The 21639-nt window shown below is 40.8% G+C and overlaps 1 protein-coding gene and 1 pseudogene across 22 annotated transcripts in view; one reads left to right on the top strand and one right to left on the bottom strand.

Annotated features, from left to right (window-relative positions):
• Positions 1-21639, bottom strand: part of DNAH12 (dynein axonemal heavy chain 12) — a 190347-nt gene that overhangs the window by 84072 nt on the left and 84636 nt on the right. For 21 of the 22 annotated variants that reach the window (XM_025272195.3, XM_044934354.2, XM_044934365.2 and 18 more), the window contains 7 exons: positions 20189-20372; positions 19916-20056; positions 9022-9105; positions 8203-8391; positions 6242-6361; positions 3222-3410; positions 1122-1273 (listed from right to left, as the gene is read on the bottom strand). In XM_025272195.3, the coding sequence (XP_025127980.3) occupies positions 1122-1273; positions 3222-3410; positions 6242-6361; positions 8203-8391; positions 9022-9105; positions 19916-20056; positions 20189-20372 (1059 nt within the window). The remainder of the gene's footprint in view (positions 1-1121; positions 1274-3221; positions 3411-6241; positions 6362-8202; positions 8392-9021; positions 9106-19915; positions 20057-20188; positions 20373-21639) is intronic. The other variant, XR_006547547.2, reaches the window with a different exon arrangement.
• LOC112581134 lies at positions 12511-13751 on the top strand (annotated as a pseudogene).

The raw sequence follows: 21639 nt of genomic DNA, 5'->3' as shown, positions 1-21639 counted from the left end.
TATGGACAAAATAATGTTCCTCCCTATTTCATTCCTAAAGTTGACAGTTGGTCCATAAAGAAGACTGAGTACCAAAGAATCGATGCTTTCAAATTATGGTTCAAGGGACTGCAAGGAGACAGACAGGTCAACCTGAAGGAAATCAACCCTGAATAGTCATTGGAAGGACTGTTGATAAAACTGAACCTCCAATATTTTGGCCACCTGATGCGAAGAGATGACTCACTGAAAAAGACCCTGATGCTGGAAAAGATTAAAGGCAAAAGGAGGAGGAGGAAGCAGAAGATGAGATGGTTAGATAGCATCACTGATTCAATGGACATGAATTTGAGCAAACTCCGGAAGACAGTGGAAGACAGAGGACCTTGGGTGGTATAGTTCATGGGTCGCCAAGCATTGGACACAACTTAGCAACTGAACAACTATGCTCCCTAATAAACTATTTCTCTTTTTTTTTAATAACACAAGATAAAACTGTCACAAAATTCACTCAGAAACACGTTCTTCATCAAAAACAAACCATGACATTCATGTATATTATGTAAGCTTGTCTAACTTAAACATAATTATAAAACTAATGATAAATTGTGCTAATGTTTTAAGAGAAAAATAACTATGAAAGTGTTATTAAGAAAATTGATATGGATATGCCTATGGTATGTGCTAGGCTGTTCATCTTTTTTGATGGGCTCTTCTGAGTTAAGTCTGAGTCTTTTATGTTCATCTTAAATGATGAAGAACTGGCACAGGATGTATTTGAATAATGCCAAATGAGAGAATCATTGTTAGTCTGATTCCTAAGGAGTATGGTGAGCCTGTGAGTAAAATGTCTAGATTTTTAACAGTAACATTGTAACTAACTTTTAGTCCACTATTACAAATAAGAGAAATAAAAGATAGCTTATGAGGCAACAAAGTAGGATGGCAAAGATTTGGAGTGGGCGACAGGAAGTCTGGATTTCAGGTTTACTAAGAGTATCAGATGTCACTATGGAAATGTTAGTGGGTGGCTCAGTGGCTCGGTTATCTGAAAATGGATTCTGAAGTTCACTTTAAAAATTCTATGATCCTATAAGAAAGGTACTGCAATATTTAAAATGCATGTTATAACAGTTTCTTACTTTGCATAGGTAATACTCAAATCCATTAGAAATGTATATCTAATTGTATCCATGGTAGGGACTATGATATCTTGAATCTTGACACGTCTATTTCCTAAACTAGTACTTTTAATTAGTTCATTCCAGTGGATCCAGCGACCTCGGTTTTTCAACTATAAGAGAACATAAATTTTAAAATATTATAACCATGCACTTGCTATCTAACAGGCTGTTTTTAACATAGTTATCATATATGCTTTTTAAAACTGTATTTAGTCTTTTCCTCCTTTTTGTTGTGAAATATTAGATTCATCCAAAATAATGTATACAATGTATTTAATTCTGACTGACAAGCACCCATGAATCCACCATCCAATGTAAGAAATACTCATTTAGTTTTAGTTATCCTTTTCAACGATAACCTGATAAACTTAATGAAACCTAGTTATCACAAATTCAACATATATAAAATTTCAGATATTTTTGCCTCTATCCCTCTTAACACTCTAATTTTTCCAAAATGCCTTGAAGATGTCCTTGTGCCTATATCAAGAATTTATTTGACAGCCACTCTGATGGGGCTGAAGTTACAATTAATAGGGCTTTGGCTTGATGTTTTCATATTTTAAAGCAAATGAACAATAATCTCAAGAGAAACAAAATATAAAATAAACTCATTATATTTGTTTCTCTAAAATTATTCTGTTTGGCATATTGATCCAGGCTGATATTCAGCCAGGACATATTAGAAAGGCTGAACCATTTGACACATTATTGAACCTCTTCTGAACCATGGGCTGAATGAAGATCTGCTGTCTTAACACCCTGAGTGATCCTGATTAGGGAATCCACCCTCCCCCACTCAAATATCTTCCTCTCCAGGTTGTCCTGCACTTCCCTGGAGATCCTAAATGTCTCTCACTGACTTTTCACCTTTCATGAAGCAACAAAAGAGTTAACACCTGGCAAAGAAGGAGATCTCTTGGGCCCTGCTCCAGGGCTATGGCGAGCATCTAAGAATTTTTAAATATTTTCTAACAAATTGTATATGTATATGGTTTGTGTCTGGATTATGGTAATTTTGCAAGTTTGGGTGAATGATTCTTTAGTAATTCATGTTCTTAATTTCTGAGGTTTTATCTTTTATTTTTATCAAAGCTATATGTGTACATATTTTAGAGTCCAAGTTTACAAGGTTAAGGAAAAAGATCAGTTGCCCACTCATTTTCTCCTCTCCAACAGCAACTTACCTTTGCCTCTTTCAGCTAGATATTTTGATATTTACCTTCAACTCTATTTTTCTTTTTTTACCTTCAACTCTTAAAGAATATGCTTGGGTTATCATCTCTTGATTTTTTAGTTTTAGACGTTATTTTACTGACTTCTCAGTGTGACTATGTGAATGAAACTATCCTTCTGGTCTTATTCTTAAAATTCTGTGTTAGCAGGGTTTTCGAGAGACCTTTCTGCACTGGCAATCAGGAGAGTTGGGTTCAAGTCCTGGCTGTGCTAGCCAGTAGCCTTTCTAGGTTTGCTTTTTTATCTACAGACTTTGAGATTCAGGTAAAATTGTAATAAGGCTCTATCCAGACCTTATGGCTTTGTGAAGTAAAATCTGCATGAATCAATGATTATGTAAATGCTTGCTGTTTAAAAGAATATTTTTGTGAATTCTTTTTTAAATTAGAGAAAACAGATTTAACATAAATCTGAAATTATAAAATATTCTTCAAGCAAGTGGATCTATACTGTCCACAAGTTATCAGTTGGTGTGTTAGTTGCTCAGTCGTGTCCAACTCTTTGCAACCCCATGTACTGTAGCCCGCCACGCTCCTCTGTCCATGGGATTTTCTAGGCAAGAATACTGGAGTGGATTGCCATTTCCTTCTCCAGGGGATCTTCCCAACCCAGGAATCGAACCCAGGTCTCCTGCATTGCAGGCAGATTCTTTACTCTCTGAGCCACTGGGGAAGCCCAGAAGTTACAGGAGGAGAAACGAAAGAAAAGGGACTAAAAGCTAACCACAGGAGTCAGAGAACTCTAGGATGGGAACCCAGTTTTGACCACTGATCTAAGACTTTGTGTTCTATGGTTTATCATAACAAGCATCTTACATCATACCTCATACATGTAGTCATAGACTAGGCCTTTTTCATCAAAGTTGCATTCCCATTTACCCACAGAATCAGGTATTGGGTTGTTTTCATCTTTTCCCATTATGACTATTCGTATGTAAACATCAAAAACAATGCGACCATCTGTATCACAGCTTCCTCCAATGGACCAAATTAAAGAAAATATAAAGCAGGCCTGTTGGTTTAAAAAGGAGAAAGTTTAATTTAATTTAAACTAATTATTTAAAAGAGATTTTTAACAGATTAAAACTTAATATATTGAGTTCTAGTTAACCTTCTTGGAAAAGATCAGATTTACAAATAATGTGGAATGGAGCACATCTCAGTCACATAAAAAATCATTACTCTGGCAATATGTGTCTAAATTTAAAATGCTCATGCCAAATAACCTAGGGGTTTCTCTTTTAGTGGGTTTATCTTCAAATATATTCTTGCTGGTTAAAATGATAAATGTACAAGAATATTTACTTCAGCACTGTTTGTGGTAGCAAAATATCTGAAGCAACTCCAATAGAGATCAACTTAACTGGAATAAGCTACATACACTGGAACATGTATAGCTGTTTAGGGAAAAAAAGGTACCACAATACTAACATGGAAAGATCTCCAAAATACATAGTGAGAAAAAATGCAAATCAGTATGCATAGTATGTTAACACGTATAAAATAGTGTGTGTGTGTTAGTCGCAGTTGTGTCTGACTCTTTGTGACCCTATGGACTGTAGCCCACCAGGCTCCTCTGTTCATGGAATTCTCCAGGCAAGAATACTGGAGTGGATAGCCATTCCCTTCTCTAGGGGGTCTTCCTAACCTAGGGATCGAACCTGGGTCTCTTGCATTGCAGGCAGACTATTTACCATCTGAGCCACTGTAAAAGAGGACATGTACCGAATGTCTCTAGCAGGCTACATGAGGCACTGCTAACGGTGGCTGCTGGAGGGTGGCTGGGGGACTGGTGTGGATGGAAAACCTACTTTTGTCTTGATTTTTGCTCTAGGTACATGCCTTATCTAGATAGAAAAGTCTATCAAATACGTTTTAAGAGAAAATTTTCTGTGGCAACAAAGTAAAGGGAAAACAATGAGAGGGAACTGCTATTATCATAGGGTAGAAGAGTAGATGGATTACATAGAGGAAGTTAAGAAATCTGAGAATAGGTTGCCGGGGTCCAGCCCCAGCTGATCCAGGGTATTCGAAGCAGAGACGGCGTAGGCGAGGGTCAGGGAACAACTGCTTAATTAAACGTTAATTAAGGATATAAAGAGTAATAAAATGAGGATAGCTCAGTAGGAAAATTCAGTGGAGAAAAGAGGCTGAGTAGCTTGGTTTACGCGGGGGACCAATAAAACTTCAAGACAAGAAGCTTGCACCACTTACGTAGGCCGCAGGCGTCCTTCCGTTCTCCCGAAGGAGAGGAGACACTGAGGCCTCCCCGGTCGGATCTTAGAAGCCCAGGCAAAATTAGTAAGCTTGGTGGGTTCCGCGCTCCAGATGGAGACTCAACCAGAGTGAGAGAGAGAGAGAGACATGGGGAGACCAGTATTTCGAGAAACTGATCCCAATTCTTTATTTTCCATGGTCTACTTTTATACACTGAGATGTTATGCAAAAGTCACGTGGGGTCAGCAGTCCTGACTTTTATCAAAGTCAGGTGCTTCATACAAAAGTATACAGAGGTCTTAGGGGTGTTACATCATCTTCTGGCCGGGGGGCCTGCTGACAATTTACGACCCTCTCCTTGTGACAGCGGTCAGTCAACCAGGACACTTATTTCTCCAGGGGTGATTATTCTTAAAACAGACGCCACCCAAATAAAGTTACATTCCTATAGGGTGAGGGTGTAGTGGGTTTTAGTTAAGGAAAGAATTTACTTAGCCTAAGGTCTAACGTGATTTATATCAAAGGTTAATACTTATTTCTTCTATATATTCATTAATGTGTATAAGGGCAGGGGATGTGGAGACTTAGCAGTAAACATCAGCTCAACAAATGAAAAACCCTTCACCAATATGATTTCTAATCAGCCCATTATACTTATACTAATAATTTTCTAACTTTTCTAAGGAACCTGTTTTTAGAAGGTTTAAAGCATCTCGTGCCTCTCATGGTTGGGAGGCTGTGAGCAATCACATGTGGCCGGACAAGCCTGTCAGGCAGGCTAGAGAACCTTCAGAGGAGTTTGTAGGTTAAAACACTCTTGTCACACCCAGGGGTTTTTATCAACTGGAGCTCTAGGTTAACTCCTTCTCCGAAAGAGGTGGTGGGGGACAGCCCCCCGTAAAGTCAGAGGTGTAGGTGAGAGCACAAAGTAGTAAGGTAGGCAGGCTCTGGTTATGGGGGTAGATGCTCGAGGATTTCCAGGGGGACTCCTGAGGCTCGATCCCGCCTTTGCGTATGTCGAGCCTCCTTCCTCATGACCTTTGCCATGGGCGGAGTGCCTCACTCTGGCCCCCAACAATAGGTGGTGGACAGGAAAGTAGCATAGGCCAGGGGAGAGAATAGAACACCTCTTTCGTTTGGCTCCCTGAGAGCCTGATTCTCTGCCATTCTCTGCTCTCTAGACATTAACTAACCTGGACCACTGACTCCTTCCTACCTACATGCTCTCTGGATTCGGCCTGCAGTGCGCCACCCAGCTGGTTGGAGGCCTGCTCCTAGTCTTTTGTCGTCACTTTGTTATAGCTTACACTCTAGCTTAACATTGAGACAAGATCAATTCACCCAAAGTCCATATGGGTTTAACATTAAGTCACTCTATTGTTTATCAAATTATGATCTTTCATAAATAATAGGGCATTTTGATTTATTCTGACATATTCTACTTTCTCTAAATTGTCTTATAAATTAGAATACCAGATCAGGGCAACTTTAATGTCTTCTGGTATTCTTTTGGGGCTTATCAAAAAATAGCTCTGGGTCTTGTAATGTCTTTCTCAAGACAAGCAACATTTGCCAGAGGCACCTTTTATTCTATAACTTAAAAAACACAATAAATATAAAACCAACCATAATCCAAACACGAATATGCTTGCTGGTAGGATCGTTCTCCACCACGTTACAGAGCAGTACTTCAAAGAGGCGTGTGAGAGAGACAACCACATTGCTATCGCTTGTTGGAATCAGTTCCTTCAAAGTGAAAAGAATAAGATACTTTACTTTCATCTTATATACATAATAAAAGAAAATAAGTGTTTCACTTTAAAAAACATGCTTTTCACAGTCTCTATAAAAGTTAAAGAATTTAAATTGCAGCCATGATAAAAAAAAGCCTCTCAAATATTTTAGTCTAGCATAATACATTATACAGTTGTGTGAAACATATTCTGAATTCTCTGAGAAATGAAAATTAGTAAGAGAATAAACAGTGCTCTAGAGATAGTAGAAATGAAGTTTATAACAGTTATTTATTCATCTATTTATTCCACAAACATTTATCAAAAATACAGTCTCCCTGTATATTAAGCTAGGAGATATGAAAATAAAACAAATTATCTCTGCAAAGAAGTGATACTGAAATTAAAGACAACATACTAATGGTCCAGAGGTATATGAAAAGTCAGTTAACCTCACTAATCAATAAGGAAATGCAAATCAAAACCACAATGATATATCACCTCACACCTGTTAGGATGGATATTATAAAAAAGATAAAAGATAACTAGAGTTGGTGAGAATGTGGAGAAAAACAACCCTTGCACACTGGCTGTGGGAAGGTAAACTAGTCGAGTCATTATTAGTGCAAAGGTATGGAGGGGCCTCAAAAAACTAAAAATAGAACTACCGTATGATCCAGCAACCCCTCTTCTAGGTATACACTCAAAGGAAATAAAATAAGTACCTCAAGGAGATATCTGTGCTCCCATATTCACTGAAGCATTATTCACAACAGCCAAGATATGGAAACACCTAACTGTCCACTGGTGGATGAATGGATAAAGATATTGTGGTAGATATATAATGGAATAATATCCATTCTTAAAAAAGAAAATCCTGCCATTTGCAACAACATAGACAAAACTTGAGGACATTATGCTAAGAGAAATAAGCCAGATACAGAAAGGAAAAAACTGCATTATCTCACTTATATGCATGATCTAAAAGTTGAATACATAAAAAGAAGCAGAGTAAAACAGAGGTTACAAGTGGGGAGGAGGTGGAAGAAATGGGGAGATGGGCGAACAGTACAAAGTTACAGTTATGCAGGATGAATAAGTCTAAGAGATCTAATATACAGCATGATAACTACAGTTAGTAATACTGTACAATATGTATCAATACTGAAGATTTGCTATGAGAGCAGATTTAGCTGCTCTCATCACACACACATACACACACAAATGTGTTAACTATTTGAGGAGGTATGGTAATTATCCTGACTGTGATAATCATTTCACTCTCCAGGCAAGAATACTGGAGTGGGTAGCCATTCCTTTCTCCAGGGGATCTTCCCAATCCAGGAATCAAACCAGGGTCTCCTGCATTACAGGCGGATTCTTTACCAGCTGAGCTACCAGGGAAGCCCATTCATTTCACTACATGTATGTATATCAAATCATCTTGTACACTTTAAGCATACATATTAAAATTAAAAACACATAAATGCTGGATAAACGCATGCACATGAATACAGACACATACACACACAGAGACACATGAGTACAAGGATAACTAGGGAAATGTAAATAAGATCAGTAGATGTTATCAATGTCAATATCCTTGTTGTGATATTATAATACAGTCTTGCAAAATGTTGCCATGGGGGAAAATCAGGTGAAGTGTATGTGGGATCTCTCTGTATTATTTCTTACAACTGCATATGAATCATGGATGTTCATAATTTTTTTAAAAAGTGGATATTATATGTCTAAGTAGAAAAGATTTCTTTATCCTACCATCCTGACTTTAAACTTAGTCAAGTTGAAGGGAAAGTAAAGAAATTAGAGTAGATAAGAGAATTATAATGTTACCTTGCATTTTTTCTTACGGAGCTTTAAAGTGGGCTTTATTAACCAGTCAAAAAGTCCTCTCAGAAGAGCTTGGTGATCTGGTTCCTGTAGAGGTCCTTTCAGTGAATTCAACCATGAAGACACAAGTGGTTTCCATCCCAACTGTGAGGGCTCCAAATAAATCATGCCACAGCGGCTTACAGTGGCAGGCTAGAGGAAAACAGACAAGTTTTCATTTTCCAATCTGGAAGTTATTAAAGAATTCTTTGCATCACTTATAAGGTCCTTCATGATCTGGCTCCTGTCTTCCTCTATAGCATCACATACACTAGATGAAACTCTCTGCAGTTACAGATCCCCAGATATGTCATGGCTCCAAGTCTTTTCAAGACATCTTGTCATGATTTGGAGTGCCAAGCCCCAACCAATCTCCACAGAGAAGTCTTACCCCTCAAAACCGGATCAAATGCTCAAACATTGTCCCACGTCCTCTTCCTCTACCCATTCCCTCACTTGGGCACTTGCCCCCTCCTTATTCTTAGAGCGCTAACACGTACCTCTATATCAGGATATATATATATATATATTATATATTAGCATGCTTCTCATCCTCTCTAAATGAGCATACACTGTCTTATTCATCTTTGTATTTTTTGTGCCTAACTCACTTTCTGACACATAATAAAAACAATTTATTCCTGAAACTAACACAACACTGTAAATCAACTACACTCCAATAATTTTTTAAGATTTAATAAAGAAACAAACAATACAGAACAAAAGACTTATGACTCAGTGAACAAATAAATAAACTACTATTATAATAAATTATGAACTTACTGAAGCCTGGGAAAGGTCCATTGTTTCAAAGATGAGGCTCATTTGAGGGGACATCTGAATGATTTCTCCACTCATAAGGCAAAGCTGAAGGCAATGATTTTTCAAAAGTTTATTTTAAAAAATCTAAAACTTCTCAGATAGAAGTTTATTCTACTTATTCAAGTACCTCCTAGGATATAACCCTAGGAGGAAGTCTTAGGATGGAAGTCTTAGGATGGAAGCCAGAAAAATCTTAAATCTAAATTCTAAGTCTAGCTCTGTCTTCTCTCATATAAGGAGGGGAGACGGGAACTACATGATATATTGAAAAAACTATAAAATCCTATACTAATGTCAGTTTTTGTTATTAAAAATTACATGAAATACTATAGATTTTATAGTTGTAAGACTTTTTTATTAATAAAAAGAAATAGAAAAAATAGAGAATACTATGAATATTCATATACTCATCTTGTAGAGTTAACCAATGGTAACATTTTGCCATATTTGCTTTGTCTTTTTAAAAAGTATTTTAAAGATCATTACAAATATCATGGCATTTCACATCCAAATAAGTCAATATTAATCTTTTAAAATAAGGACTTTCTTGTATAACCACAATAACATTATCACATCTAACACAATTACCAATGATTCCTTAATATCATCTAATACTTAGCCAATACTCAAATATTCTCAGTTGTGTCAGGAATGTCTTTTCAACTGATTTATTCAGACCAAAATTGAATCAAGGACCGTGCATTGGATTTGCACTCTCCTCTGGGTCTCTTTATAGAGAGACCTTGGCTTCCACGTTTATAATTGTCATTAACTTTTAATAATGTCTCCTATCTATACAGCTCTCTCACTCATTGACTCCTACTAAATTTGCTCTTTATTTTCAGAGATTTTCATTCCCCTGTTGTTTTCACTTCTTTCATTAGGTAGCTTCTGTTCTATGGTCCAGCATTTCTAGCATCCTCCTGTCAATATATTTAAAGACTTTCTGTATTTCCAGTCTAGCAACCTGAACTACACCTATATCTGGGCCTAATCATATCAGAAGGAACTAGGGCCATAGGCCCTGAGAGAATTAAACCTATACTAAATCATCCCCTACCTATGACTTTAAGACAATTCAGAGGATTTTAGGGAATCACAGGTTACTGTTGCATTTGGATTCAGGGTTATGGGGAACTTTCCCGGCCTTTGTATAAGCTTTCTATGCAGGTCAGGAAGCAACAGTTAGAACTGGACATGGAACAACAGACTGGTTCCAAATAGGAAAAGGAGTTCGTCAAGGCTGTATATTGTCACCCTGTTTTATTTAACTTATATGCAGAGTACATCATGAGAAATGCTGGACTGGAAGAAACACAAACTGGAATCAAGATTGCTGGGAGAAATATCAATAACCTCAGATATGCAGATGACACCACCCTTATGGCAGAAAGTGAAGAGGAACTCAAAAGCCTCTTGATGAAAGTGAAAGTGGAGAGTGAAAAAGTGGGCTTAAAGCTCAACATTCAGAAAACGAAGATCATGGCATCCAGTCCCACCACTTCATGGGAAGTAGATGGGGAAACAGTTGAAACAGTGTCAGACTTTATTTTTCTGGGCTCCAAAATCACTACAGATGGTGACTGCAGCCATGAAATTAAAAGATGCTTATTCCTTGGAAGGAAAGTTATGACCAACCTAGATAGCATATTCAAAAGCAGAGATATTACTTTGCCAACAAAGGTTCATCTAGTCAAGGCTATGGTTTTTCCTGTGGTCATGTATGGATGCGAGAGTTGGACTGTGAAGAAGGCTGAGCGCCAAAGAATTGATGCTTTTGAACTGTGGTGTTGGAGAAGACTCTTGAGAGTCCCTTGGACTGCAAGGAGCTCCAACCAGTCCATTCTGAAGGAGATCAGCCCTGGAATTTCTTTGGAAGGAATGATGCTAAAGCTGAAACTCCAGTACTTTGGCCACCTCATGCGAAGAGTTGACTCGTTGGAAAAGACTCTGATGTTGGGAGGGATTGGGGGCAGGAGGAGAAGGGGACGACAGAGGATGAGATGGCTGGATGGCATCACTGACTCGATGGACGTGAGTCTGAGTGACTCCGAGAGTTGGTGATGGACAGGGAGGCCTGGCATGCTGCGATTCATGGGGTGGCAAAGAGTCGGACACGACTGAGCAACTGATCTGATCTGATCTGGTAGCTTCCCTAGTGGCTCAGATGGCAAAGCGTCTGTCTGCAATGCAGGAGACCCGGGTTTGATCCCTGGGTTGGGAAGATTCCCCTGGAGAAGAAAATGGTAGCCCACTCCAGTATTCTTGCCTGGACAATCCCATGGACTGCGGAGCCTGGTAGGCTACCGTCTATGGGGTCGCAAAGAGTCGGACACGACTGAGCGACTTCACTTCACTTCTGGGTCTCTTTTAATCTAAAACATTCCTCTTTAATCAAATATGTAAAAAACTGAATTTATCAAAACTGTGTCTTTTCTGCCAAATAACTATCTTATTCATTATTATTAAAGCTATTCTATTTTCTCAGTCTCCTTGGCTTCCACGTTTGTAATTGTCATTAACTTTTAATAATGTCTCCCATCTATACAGCTCTCTCATTCGTTGACTCCTACTAAATTTGCTCTTTATTTTCAGAGATTTTCATTCCCCTGTTGTTTTCACTTCATTCATTAGGTAGCTTCTGTTCTATGGTCAGCATTTCTAGCATTCTCCTGTCAATATATTTAAAGACTTTATGTATTTCCAGTCTAGCAACTTGAACTACACCTACATCTAAAGTGCTTAGATTGGTAGAGAAAATCTCACAGAGGCAGACCTCAGCACTAAACTTAGAATTCATGGTCTTAAGTCTATCAGGTTCTCCATAACACCCAGATATGCTTCTTCGTTTTCCTAGGCAGCTCTCTTTTCCATTTTCCTTGGTGGCTAATTTAAATCTTCCCCTTTCTCCAGTGTACAAAGAACCACGGTCTACCGCTTCACAAAGAAAAAAATAAATCGTCCAAAGTATTTGTCAAATCTTCCAAGACTTCGGCAATTCAGGTTGCCGCGGTGTCGGGGCCACACCCGGGCTTCCTGTCTATGGCCGCCGGGCCCCTTGGCCCTCATCTAGATGCCGGGGGCAGCCCTAGGCTGCCAGCGCGATGTCCCCAAGTCGAACCACTGTGGTTTGCGGCCCAACTACATTGTTTACTAACCCGAACTCCCTCCCAACCCCCGTCCCCACCCCCGCACCTCTCTTCCCTCCTCCACCGGGGCACAGAGCCATCCCCCTGCCTCTGTCTGGCTGTCTCTCCTCCCCTTTCTTTCGCACACAGACTTCTTTGTACCTCAGCCCCCAGGACCCCTGCGCCCCTCCCCACATTATGGACTGTTCTGCAGGCCACTGATGCTGCCCGCAATGAGGGGGCCGGGACGGCAGCGCTCTTATGGTACCAAGTGACAGGTCCACCTTCCTGTGACTGGGGGAACGCCAGATCTAATGAGAAGATGTCAGCAACTCAGGTTGCCTGGCCCTCCCATACAGACTATATTGCCAAGTACAACTTTCACCGCGCTACCAAGAAAGACCCTCCCTTAGGCAAAGAAGACGTGCTCACCAAGTGGCTGTCACCAAGGACCCCAATTGGTACAAAGCCAAAAACAAGGTGAGCCACAAGGGCATCGCCCCAGACAACCACGTCCAGAAGCTGGAGGGCGTGAAGGCAGAGGCATGGAACTCAGCTTCACGGCCTGGTTCCACGGCCAGACAGTGCGGAGCAGGCAGAGGAGCCACTGTGCCCACCAGACAGGCCTGTCCTGGTGCGGGAGGCCACCGGCTAGCCCCAGGCATGCCACCGCATCCTGGACCAAGCCAGCAAGCTCAGCACCCACGAGGACCTCAGGCAGCTGGAGGAGCACTGCACCTCAGATCAGAGGGACAGGCCAGACGTCACGGAGGGCACTGAGGCGCTAAACAGGAAGGGCCTGAAGCTGGTGCAGACCACTGGGAACCGAGAGTTTGGAGGCGTGATGCTGGGCAACTACCGAGGGAACGAACAAGGTCGCCGTTAAGAATGACGCTCCTGTCCGGGCCTTCCGGGCTGAAGCCTGGGTCCTGACGCAACTTCAGCGTACACCGGGTGCAGCTCCTGGGCCTGACCGGAGAGGAGGAAGGCGGGTCTACATCGTCGCCGAGAACACGGCTGAGGGGTCCTGGGGGACTACCTGTGAGGGCTCGGTCGGTACTGGGAGGAGACTATCTCCTCGAGTTCTTAGTAGACGGCAGCGAGGCCGTGGGACACCTGGAGGTGCTGGTGTCCAAGGGACCACGTGGCCCAGGTCAGCGGCTCCGGCCTCACCGAGGCGGCCTCCAGCACCCAGGACACCCGCAAGCTGCCGGTCCAGAGGGAGGCCCCTGAGGCCCTGACAGAGAGGAAGTTCTCCACCGAGTCCGACGTGTGGCGTTTAGAGATCCTTCTCTGGGAAAAATCTACTCTTCCGGCCGAGTGTCTTACCCAAGAATCCATCCCTGAAGGACGTCGCCCCGCGGCTGGAAAGGGCTACCAGACTGACAGACGCCCCCGACGGCCGCCTGCCTGTCCATACGAGGCCATGATGCACTGCGGGCACCCGGACGCCCTCGCACAGCCATCCTTCCCGCATTTCTGAGAGCAGCGGGAGCGCATCAAAGCCACGAGCTGCACCTGGGACTGCCGGCCTCTGCTGGGGCCCAGACCTGTGGGGGCTGAACCCAGATAGACCGCACAGCCAGTGCCCCCACTCGCTGGGCCCAAACCCTAACTGAACCCAGCAGCAGGCCAGTGGGCCTCTTGCCTCTGGCCCCCGGAGAACTCGCCGAGGCCCCGCACCTTCTCTCAGGGACCCACTGGTGGGGCTTTGGGAGCCAGGCCCCGGGGCCAAGAAGGGAGGAGGCTGAGGCGCAGTGGGCAGACGCCCTAGCCCTACCGTGGTCAGGCTCCCCCTGGCCTCCCATCTCTCGCCTTCTTACCGTTTTATTCCTCTCTGTTCTTTTGAGATTTTTTTCCCCCGTGTTTTTATTATTTTTCAAGATAAGGAGAAAGAAAGTACCCAGCAAATGGGCGTTTTACTTAAAGTATGAGCCTTATTTTTCCTCCTCTGCCTACGAGGGTTGGGGAGACTAGGCCCCTGTTTACGGATCCATCATCCCAGCCTCATTCCTTGCCCCACGTTCTGTGTCCAGGTCGCCTCTATAGCACCATGTCTGCCCTTGACCAGGTGCACTGTTGGCATGCACCACATGCAAACAGTTTGTTAGGGGCTTGGAGTTCCTGCCACCCACCCACTGCCTTGAGATGGAATCCTAATAAATCACTCCATGAGGACATCGAGAAAAAAATAATTTGCCTTCAAAATTTCCACTATTAAAGCCACACATTCACCTTTCTTGCTCCCCTCTCATCTGATATGAAACAATCCTTCCACCAGGCTCTGAATCCTTCAGTTCAGTTCAGTCACTCAGTCGTGTCTGACTTTGCAACCCCATGGACTGCAGCACACCAGGCCTCCCTGTCCATCACCAACTCCTGGAGTTTATGCAAACTCATGTCCATTGAGTAGGTGATGCCATCAAACCATCTCATCCTCTGTTGTCTCCTTCTCCTGCTGCCTTCAATCTTTCCCAGCATCAGGATCTTTTCAAATGAGTCAGCTCTTCGCATCAGGTGGCCAGAGTATTGGCGTTTCAGCTTCAACATCAATCTTTCTGATGAACACCCAGGACTGATCTCCTTTAGAATGGACTGCTTGAATCTCCTTGCAGTCCAAGAGACTCTCAAGAGTCTTCTCCAACACCACAATTCAAAAGCATCAATTCTTCAGCACTTAGGCTTTCTTTATAGTCCAACTCTCACATCCATACATGACCACAGGAAAAACCATAGCCTTGACTAGACGGACCTTTGTTGGCAAAGTAATGTCTCTGCTTTTTAATATACCGTCTAGGTTGGTCATAACTTTCCTTCCAAGGAGTAAACGTCTTTTAATTTCATGGCTGCAGTCACCATCTGCAGTGATTCTGGAGCCCAAAAAATAAAGTCAGCCACTGTTTCCACTGTTTCTCCATCTATTTGCCATGAAGTGATGGGACTGGATGCTATGATCTTAGTCTTCTGAATGTTGAGCTTTAAGCCAACTTTTTCACTCTCCTCTTTTACTTTCATCAAGAGGCTTTTTAGTTCCTCTTCACTTTCTGCCATAAGGGTGGTGTCATTTGCATATCTGAGGTTATTGATATTTCTGCCAGCAATCTTGATTCCAGCTTGTGCTGCCTCCAGTCCAGCGTTCCTCATGATGTACTCTGCATACAAGTTAAATAAGCAAGGTGACAATATACAGCCTTGACATACTCCTTTTCCAATTTGGAACCGGTCTGTTGCTCCATGTCTAGTTCTAACTGTTGCTTCCTGACCTGTATACAATTTCTCAAGAGGCAGGTCAGGTGGTCTGGTATTCCCATCTCTTGAAGAATTTTCCACAGTTTATTGTGATCCACACAGTCAAAGGCCTTGGCATAGTCAATAAAGCAGAAATAGATGCTCTTCTGGAATTCTCTTGCTTTTTCAATGCTCCAGCCGATGTTGGCAATTTGATCTCTGGTTCCTCTGTCTTTTCTAAAACCAGCTTGAACATCTGGAAGTTCACAGTTCACATATTGCTAAAGCCTGGCTTGGAGAATTTTGAGCATTACTTTACTAGCGTGTGAGATGAGTGCAATTGTGTGGTAGTTTGAGCATTCTTTGGCATTGCCTTTCTTTGGGATTGGAATGAAAACTGACCTTTTCCAGTCCTGTGGCCACTGCTGAGTTTTCCAAATTTGCTGGCATATTGAGTGCAGCACTTTCACAGCATCATCTTTCAGGATTTGAAATAGCTCAACTGGAATTCCATCACCTCCACTAGCTTTGTTCGTAGTGATGCTTCCTAAGGCGCACTTGACTTCACACTCCAGGATGTCTGGCTCTAGGTGAGTGATCACACCATCGTGATTATCTGGGTTGTGAAGATCTTTTTTGTACAGTTCTTCTGTGTATTCTTGCTACCTCTTCTTAATATCTTCTGCTTCTGTTAGGTCCATACCATTTCTGTCCTTTATTAAGCCCATTTTTGCATGAAATGTTCCCTTGGTATCCCTAATTTTCTTGAAGCGATCTCTAGTCTTTCCCATTTTATTGTTTTCCTCTATTTCTTTGTACTGATCTCTGAGGAAGGCTTTCTTATCTCTCCTTGCTATTCTTTGCAACTCTGCTTTCAAATGGGTATATCTTTCCTTTTCTCCTTTGCTTTTTGCTTCTCTTCTTTTCACAGCTATTTGTAAGGCCTCCTCAGACAGCCATTTTACTTTTTTGCATTTCTTTTTCTTGGGGATGGTCTTGATCCCTGTCTCCTGTACAATGTCACGAACCTCTGTCCATAGTTCATCAGGCACTCTGTCTATCAGATCTAGTCCCTTAAATCTATTTCTCACTTCCACTGTATAATCATAAGGGATTTGATTTAGGTCATACCTGAATGGTGTAGTAGTTTTCCCTACTTTCTTCAATTTAAGTCTGAATTTGGCAATAAGGAGTTCACGATCTGAGCCACAGTCAGCTCCCAGTCTTATTGTTGCTGACTGTATAGAGCTTCTCCATCTTTGACTGCAAAGAATATAATCAATCTGATTTCGATGTTGACCATCTGGTGATGTCCATGTGTAGAATCTCTTGTGTTGTTGGAAGAGTGTGTTTTCTATGACCAGTGCATTCTCTTGGCAAAACTCTATTAACCTTTGCCCTGCTTCATTCTGTACTCGAAAGCCAAATTTGCCTGTTACTCCAGGTGTTTCTTGACTTCCTACTTTTGCATTCCATTCTCCCATAATGAAAAGGACATTTTTTGGGTGTTAGTTCCAAAAGGTCTTGCAGGTCTTCATAGAACCATTCAACTTCAGCTTCTTCAGCATTACTGGTTGGGGCATAGACTTGGATTACTGTGATACTGAATGGTTTGCCTTGGAAATGAACAGAGATCATTCTGTCATTTTTGAGATTGCATCCAAGTACTGCATTTCGGACTGTTTTGTTGACTATGATGGCTAGTCCATTTCTTCTAAGAGATTCTTGCCCACAGTAGTAGAAATAATGGTCATCTGAGTTAAATTCACCCATTTAGTTCATTGATTCCTAAAATGTCGACGTTCACTCTTGCTATCTCCTGTTTGACCACTTCCCATTTGCCTTGATTCACGGACCTAACATTCCAGGTTCCTATGCAATATTGCTCTTTACAGCATTGGACTTTACTTCCATCACCAGTCACATCCACAACCGGGTGTTGTTTTTGCTTTGGCACTGTCTCTTCATTCTTTCTGGAGTTATTTCTCCACTGATCTCCAGTAGCATATTGAGAACCTACTGACCTGGGGAGTTCATCTTTCAGTGTCCTATCTTTTTCCCTTTTCATTCTGTTCATGCGGTTCTCAAGGCAAGAATACTGAAGTGGTTTACCATTCCCTTCTCCAGTGGACCACATTTTGTCAGAACTCTCCACCATGACCCGTCCATCTTGGGTGGCCCTACATGGCATGGCTTAGTTTCATTGAGTTAGACAAGTGTGATCAGATTGGCTAGTTGTCTGTGATTATGGTTTCAGTCTGTCTGCCCTCTGACTCCCTCTCTCAGTGCCTACCGTCTTACTGGGGTTTCTCTTATCTTAGACTCGACTTAACTGATTAACCCTCTCTTCTGAATCACCACTATTTCTTGTCTGTTTGCTTTCCCCCTTAGTCCAATCAATACGACTGAATAATAAACAAATGACTAACCACCTATAATAACGTACTGGAGTATATGTTTGAATGTTAATTAAACTAGTTTGCTTACTTAGTAGTATAATTATTTCATTTAGATATAAAAATAAATTGTGGTATATTGATACAGTAGAATACTAATACAGATATTAAAAGAATAATAAAGAAAGAAAATGGAACTACAGTATTAATATCATTGGCTGTTGTATTGACCAAAAGAAAGAAAACATTATATGGTATGATTCTATTTACATGAAGTTCAAGAACTGGCAAAACTAGGTTATCACAGCACAAGTTAGAATAACGATTGTGCCTTTGGGAAGATGTACAGATTGCATAGGGACTTAAGTGAACCTTGTAGGGAGCAATAAATTTAAGGTATTTTTATTTATATTATGGTCATCTGGGTGTGCGCGTATGTAAAAAAATCATAGATTCTAAACTTTGGTATTCATTTTATACATTATATATGTTATCTCTCAGTTAAAATAAATATAAGACTTCCATTTTCTTATTATTTTTAAATCTCACAGGTTCTAAGGTTATGTACCACATATAAACACTGAAGCAGTCTATGTTTTCAAAAAAGAAGGGTTTTTGTTTTCTTCTAAAATATTAAACTGACTCGATGGATGTGAGTCTGAGTGAACTCCGGGAGTTAGTGATGGACAGGGAGGCCTGGTGTGCTGCGATTCATGGGGTCACAAAGAGTCAGACACGACTGAGCAACTGAACTGAACTGAACTGAAAACATTAAAGTTCTATAAGAAGCCTTAAGACTATAGTCACATAACTTATTATCACCCATTACATTACCATGCCTTCCTGCTAATGCAGTAGTTTTAATATACTTGTATTCTAATTAAAAAAAAAAACTAAGCAAAGAATTTACCACAGCATAGTTTTCATTGAAAAGATGCTCAACATCACTCATTATCAGAGAAATGCAAATCAAAACCACAATGAGGTACCATTTCACACCAGTCAGAATGGCTGCGATCCAAAACTCTACAAGCAATAAATGCTGGAGAGGGCGTGGAGAAAAGGGAACCCTCTTCCACTGTTGGTGGGAATGCAAACTAGTACAGCCACTATGGAGAACAGTGTGGAGATTCCTTAAAAAACTGGAAATAGAACTGCCTTATGATCCAGCAATCCCACTGCTGGGCATACACACTGAGGAAACCAGAAGGGAAAGAGACACGTGTACCCCAATGTTCATCGCAGCACTGTTTATAATAGCCAGGACATGGAAGCAACCTAGATGTCCATCAGCAGATGAATGGATAAGAAAGCTGTGGTACATATACACAATGGAGTATTACTCAGCCATTAAAAAGAATACATTTGAATCAGTTCTAATGAGGTGGATGAAACTGGAGCCTATTATATAGAGTGAAGTAAGCCAGAAAGAAAAACACCAATACAGTATACTAATGCATATATATGGAATTTAGAAAGATGGTAACAATAACCCTGTGTACGAGACAGCAAAAGAGACACTGATGTATAGAACAGTCTTATGGACTCTGTGGGAGAGGGAGAGGGTGGGAAGATTTGGGAGAATGGCATTGAAACATGTAAAATATCATGTATGAAATGAGTTGCCAGTCCAGGTTTGATGCACGATACTGGATGCTTGGGGCTGGTGCACTGGGACGACCCAGAGGGATGGTATGGGGAGGGAGGAGGGAGGAGGGTTCAGGATGGGGAACACATGTATACCTGTGGCGGATTCATTTTGATATTTGGCAAAACTAATACAATTATGTAAAGTTTAAAAATAAAATAAAATTTAAAAAAATATATCCAAAAAAAAAAAAGATAACTTATAAACTTTTTCAATTTGCTGCATTCTTCATTTTAAAATTTTGGGATTTAGTTGTTGGACATATAACATGCTTAACCATGTCTGTATCTGCTTTGTTTTTTCTAATTGTGGTAAAAAAAAAAACAAAAAAAAACACATAAATTTACCATGTTAACCATTTTAGGTTTACCGCTCAGTAGCCTGACATGACTTAACAGCAGCATTAAGTATACTCACACTGTGCATCTGTTTCACTTTTAATCATGATGGCTTACCTTTTTATTATCGTCCAGTACTGTGTTCATGCTCTCTATCCACAAAGTGTCAATGGGACCATCAAATACAACCCATTTCCGGTCAGGTGTTTCTGATAAGGCAAATTCTCTAAAAGTGTTAGCCACAATACCATCAGTCCACTGAGGAGGAAAAAAGGAAGAGTTGGAAAGCTTCCCTTAAAAACTATAAAGTGATAACATAAAAATGTTTCAAATTTCTTGGCTTAATGTGCATTGTCAGTAAGAGTAGAGAATGTTTCTACTGTGGATTACCTCATGGGACACTGGGTCAAATTGTCCAAAAAGTTGGCCCATAGTAATGGATTTGGGGTTTACAGTCCTATAAATGACTTTTTCTTCCTCTCCACAGCCACGTTCATTCATAAGAGTTAGAGTATCAGCCAGCATATGCAGAACTTTTGTTTTACCAGCAAAAGGCTCTCCTACTAACATAAAACTATGAAGGAAAAGAAGTCATTATATCAGAAATAATGGTAAGTTAAATTATTTACCTATATATTTGTATATAAATTTTCACCCTATGATAATTACTACATATAATTTTTGAAATTATATTACTTTGTCTCAAATATAAGGTGGTTACATTTAACTGATCTCTAAATCAAGTTCTCAATATTAATACCTTTATCTACAAAAGAGAATAAAAATTTTCCAAATGAAAATGGAAACAACTGCATACTTATGAAAAAAAATTTAATGACTTGAGGTTTCCTAAGCAGGAAGATGGAGAGGATTCACTTTTCCTCATTTTCACTTGCTACAGTGCTCTTTGCCAAATACCTCTGAATCTCCTCTCTGCTGGCACATAGTAGGCTTCCTTGCTCTCTTTTAGGACTACTAGGTGACTAAGGTGTAATAAATGGAAATGATGAGTGTTACTTGGTAGAGAAGAGATAATTGCCCATAAGGGACCCTACAGAGCTCTCTCTTTTCCCTCTAGCAATCTGTGACCCACAATGTTGAGACGGTGGCTGCTCCAACATCCTGGGAACTGAATAATTATGATGAGCAGAACCTCCCTGTTAAATTATACTGAAAACAGTATGATAGAGAAATACACCTTTGTTCTCAAGTCACTAAGATTTGGGTACAGATTGTTTCTCTGTAGTCCATCCTTACTGATAGAAATTGGTACGTAGAAGGGAGAAAGGTATTCTTGCCATGATAAAAAAAAGAGAGAGAGAGACTAAAATAAGGGGCACTGGCTTAGAGGCTAAGTTGTGGGTGGCAAATTAACTGTTAACAGAGGCTAACGACTGGGAATTAATGCTATGCTGTGGAAAATTCTGAAAGAGATAGGCATACCAGACTACCTGACCTGCCTCTTGAGAAACCTGTATGCAGGTAAGGAAGCAACAGTTAGAACTGGACATGGAACAACAGACTGGTTCCAAATAGGAAAGGAGTACATCAAGGTTGTATATTGTCACCCTGCTTATTTAACTTGTATGCAGACCACATCATGAGAAACGCTGGACTGGAGGAAGCACAAGCTGGAATCAAGATTGCTGGCAGAAATATCAATAACCTCAGATATGCAGATGAAACCACACTTATGGCAGAAAGTGAAGAAGAACTAAAGAGCTTCTTGATGAAAGTAAAAGAGGAGAGTGAAAAAGTTGGCTTAAAGCTCAACATTCAAAAAACTAAGATCATGGCATCCAGTCCCATCACTTCATGGCAAATAGATGGGGAAACAGTGG

Source organism: Bubalus bubalis, chromosome 21 (assembly GCF_019923935.1).
Source record: "Bubalus bubalis isolate 160015118507 breed Murrah chromosome 21, NDDB_SH_1, whole genome shotgun sequence".
Lineage (NCBI taxonomy): Eukaryota > Metazoa > Chordata > Mammalia > Artiodactyla > Bovidae > Bubalus > Bubalus bubalis.
The sequence above is the reverse complement of the archived record's forward strand: the minus strand, read 5'-3'. Positions and strand labels throughout refer to the sequence as shown.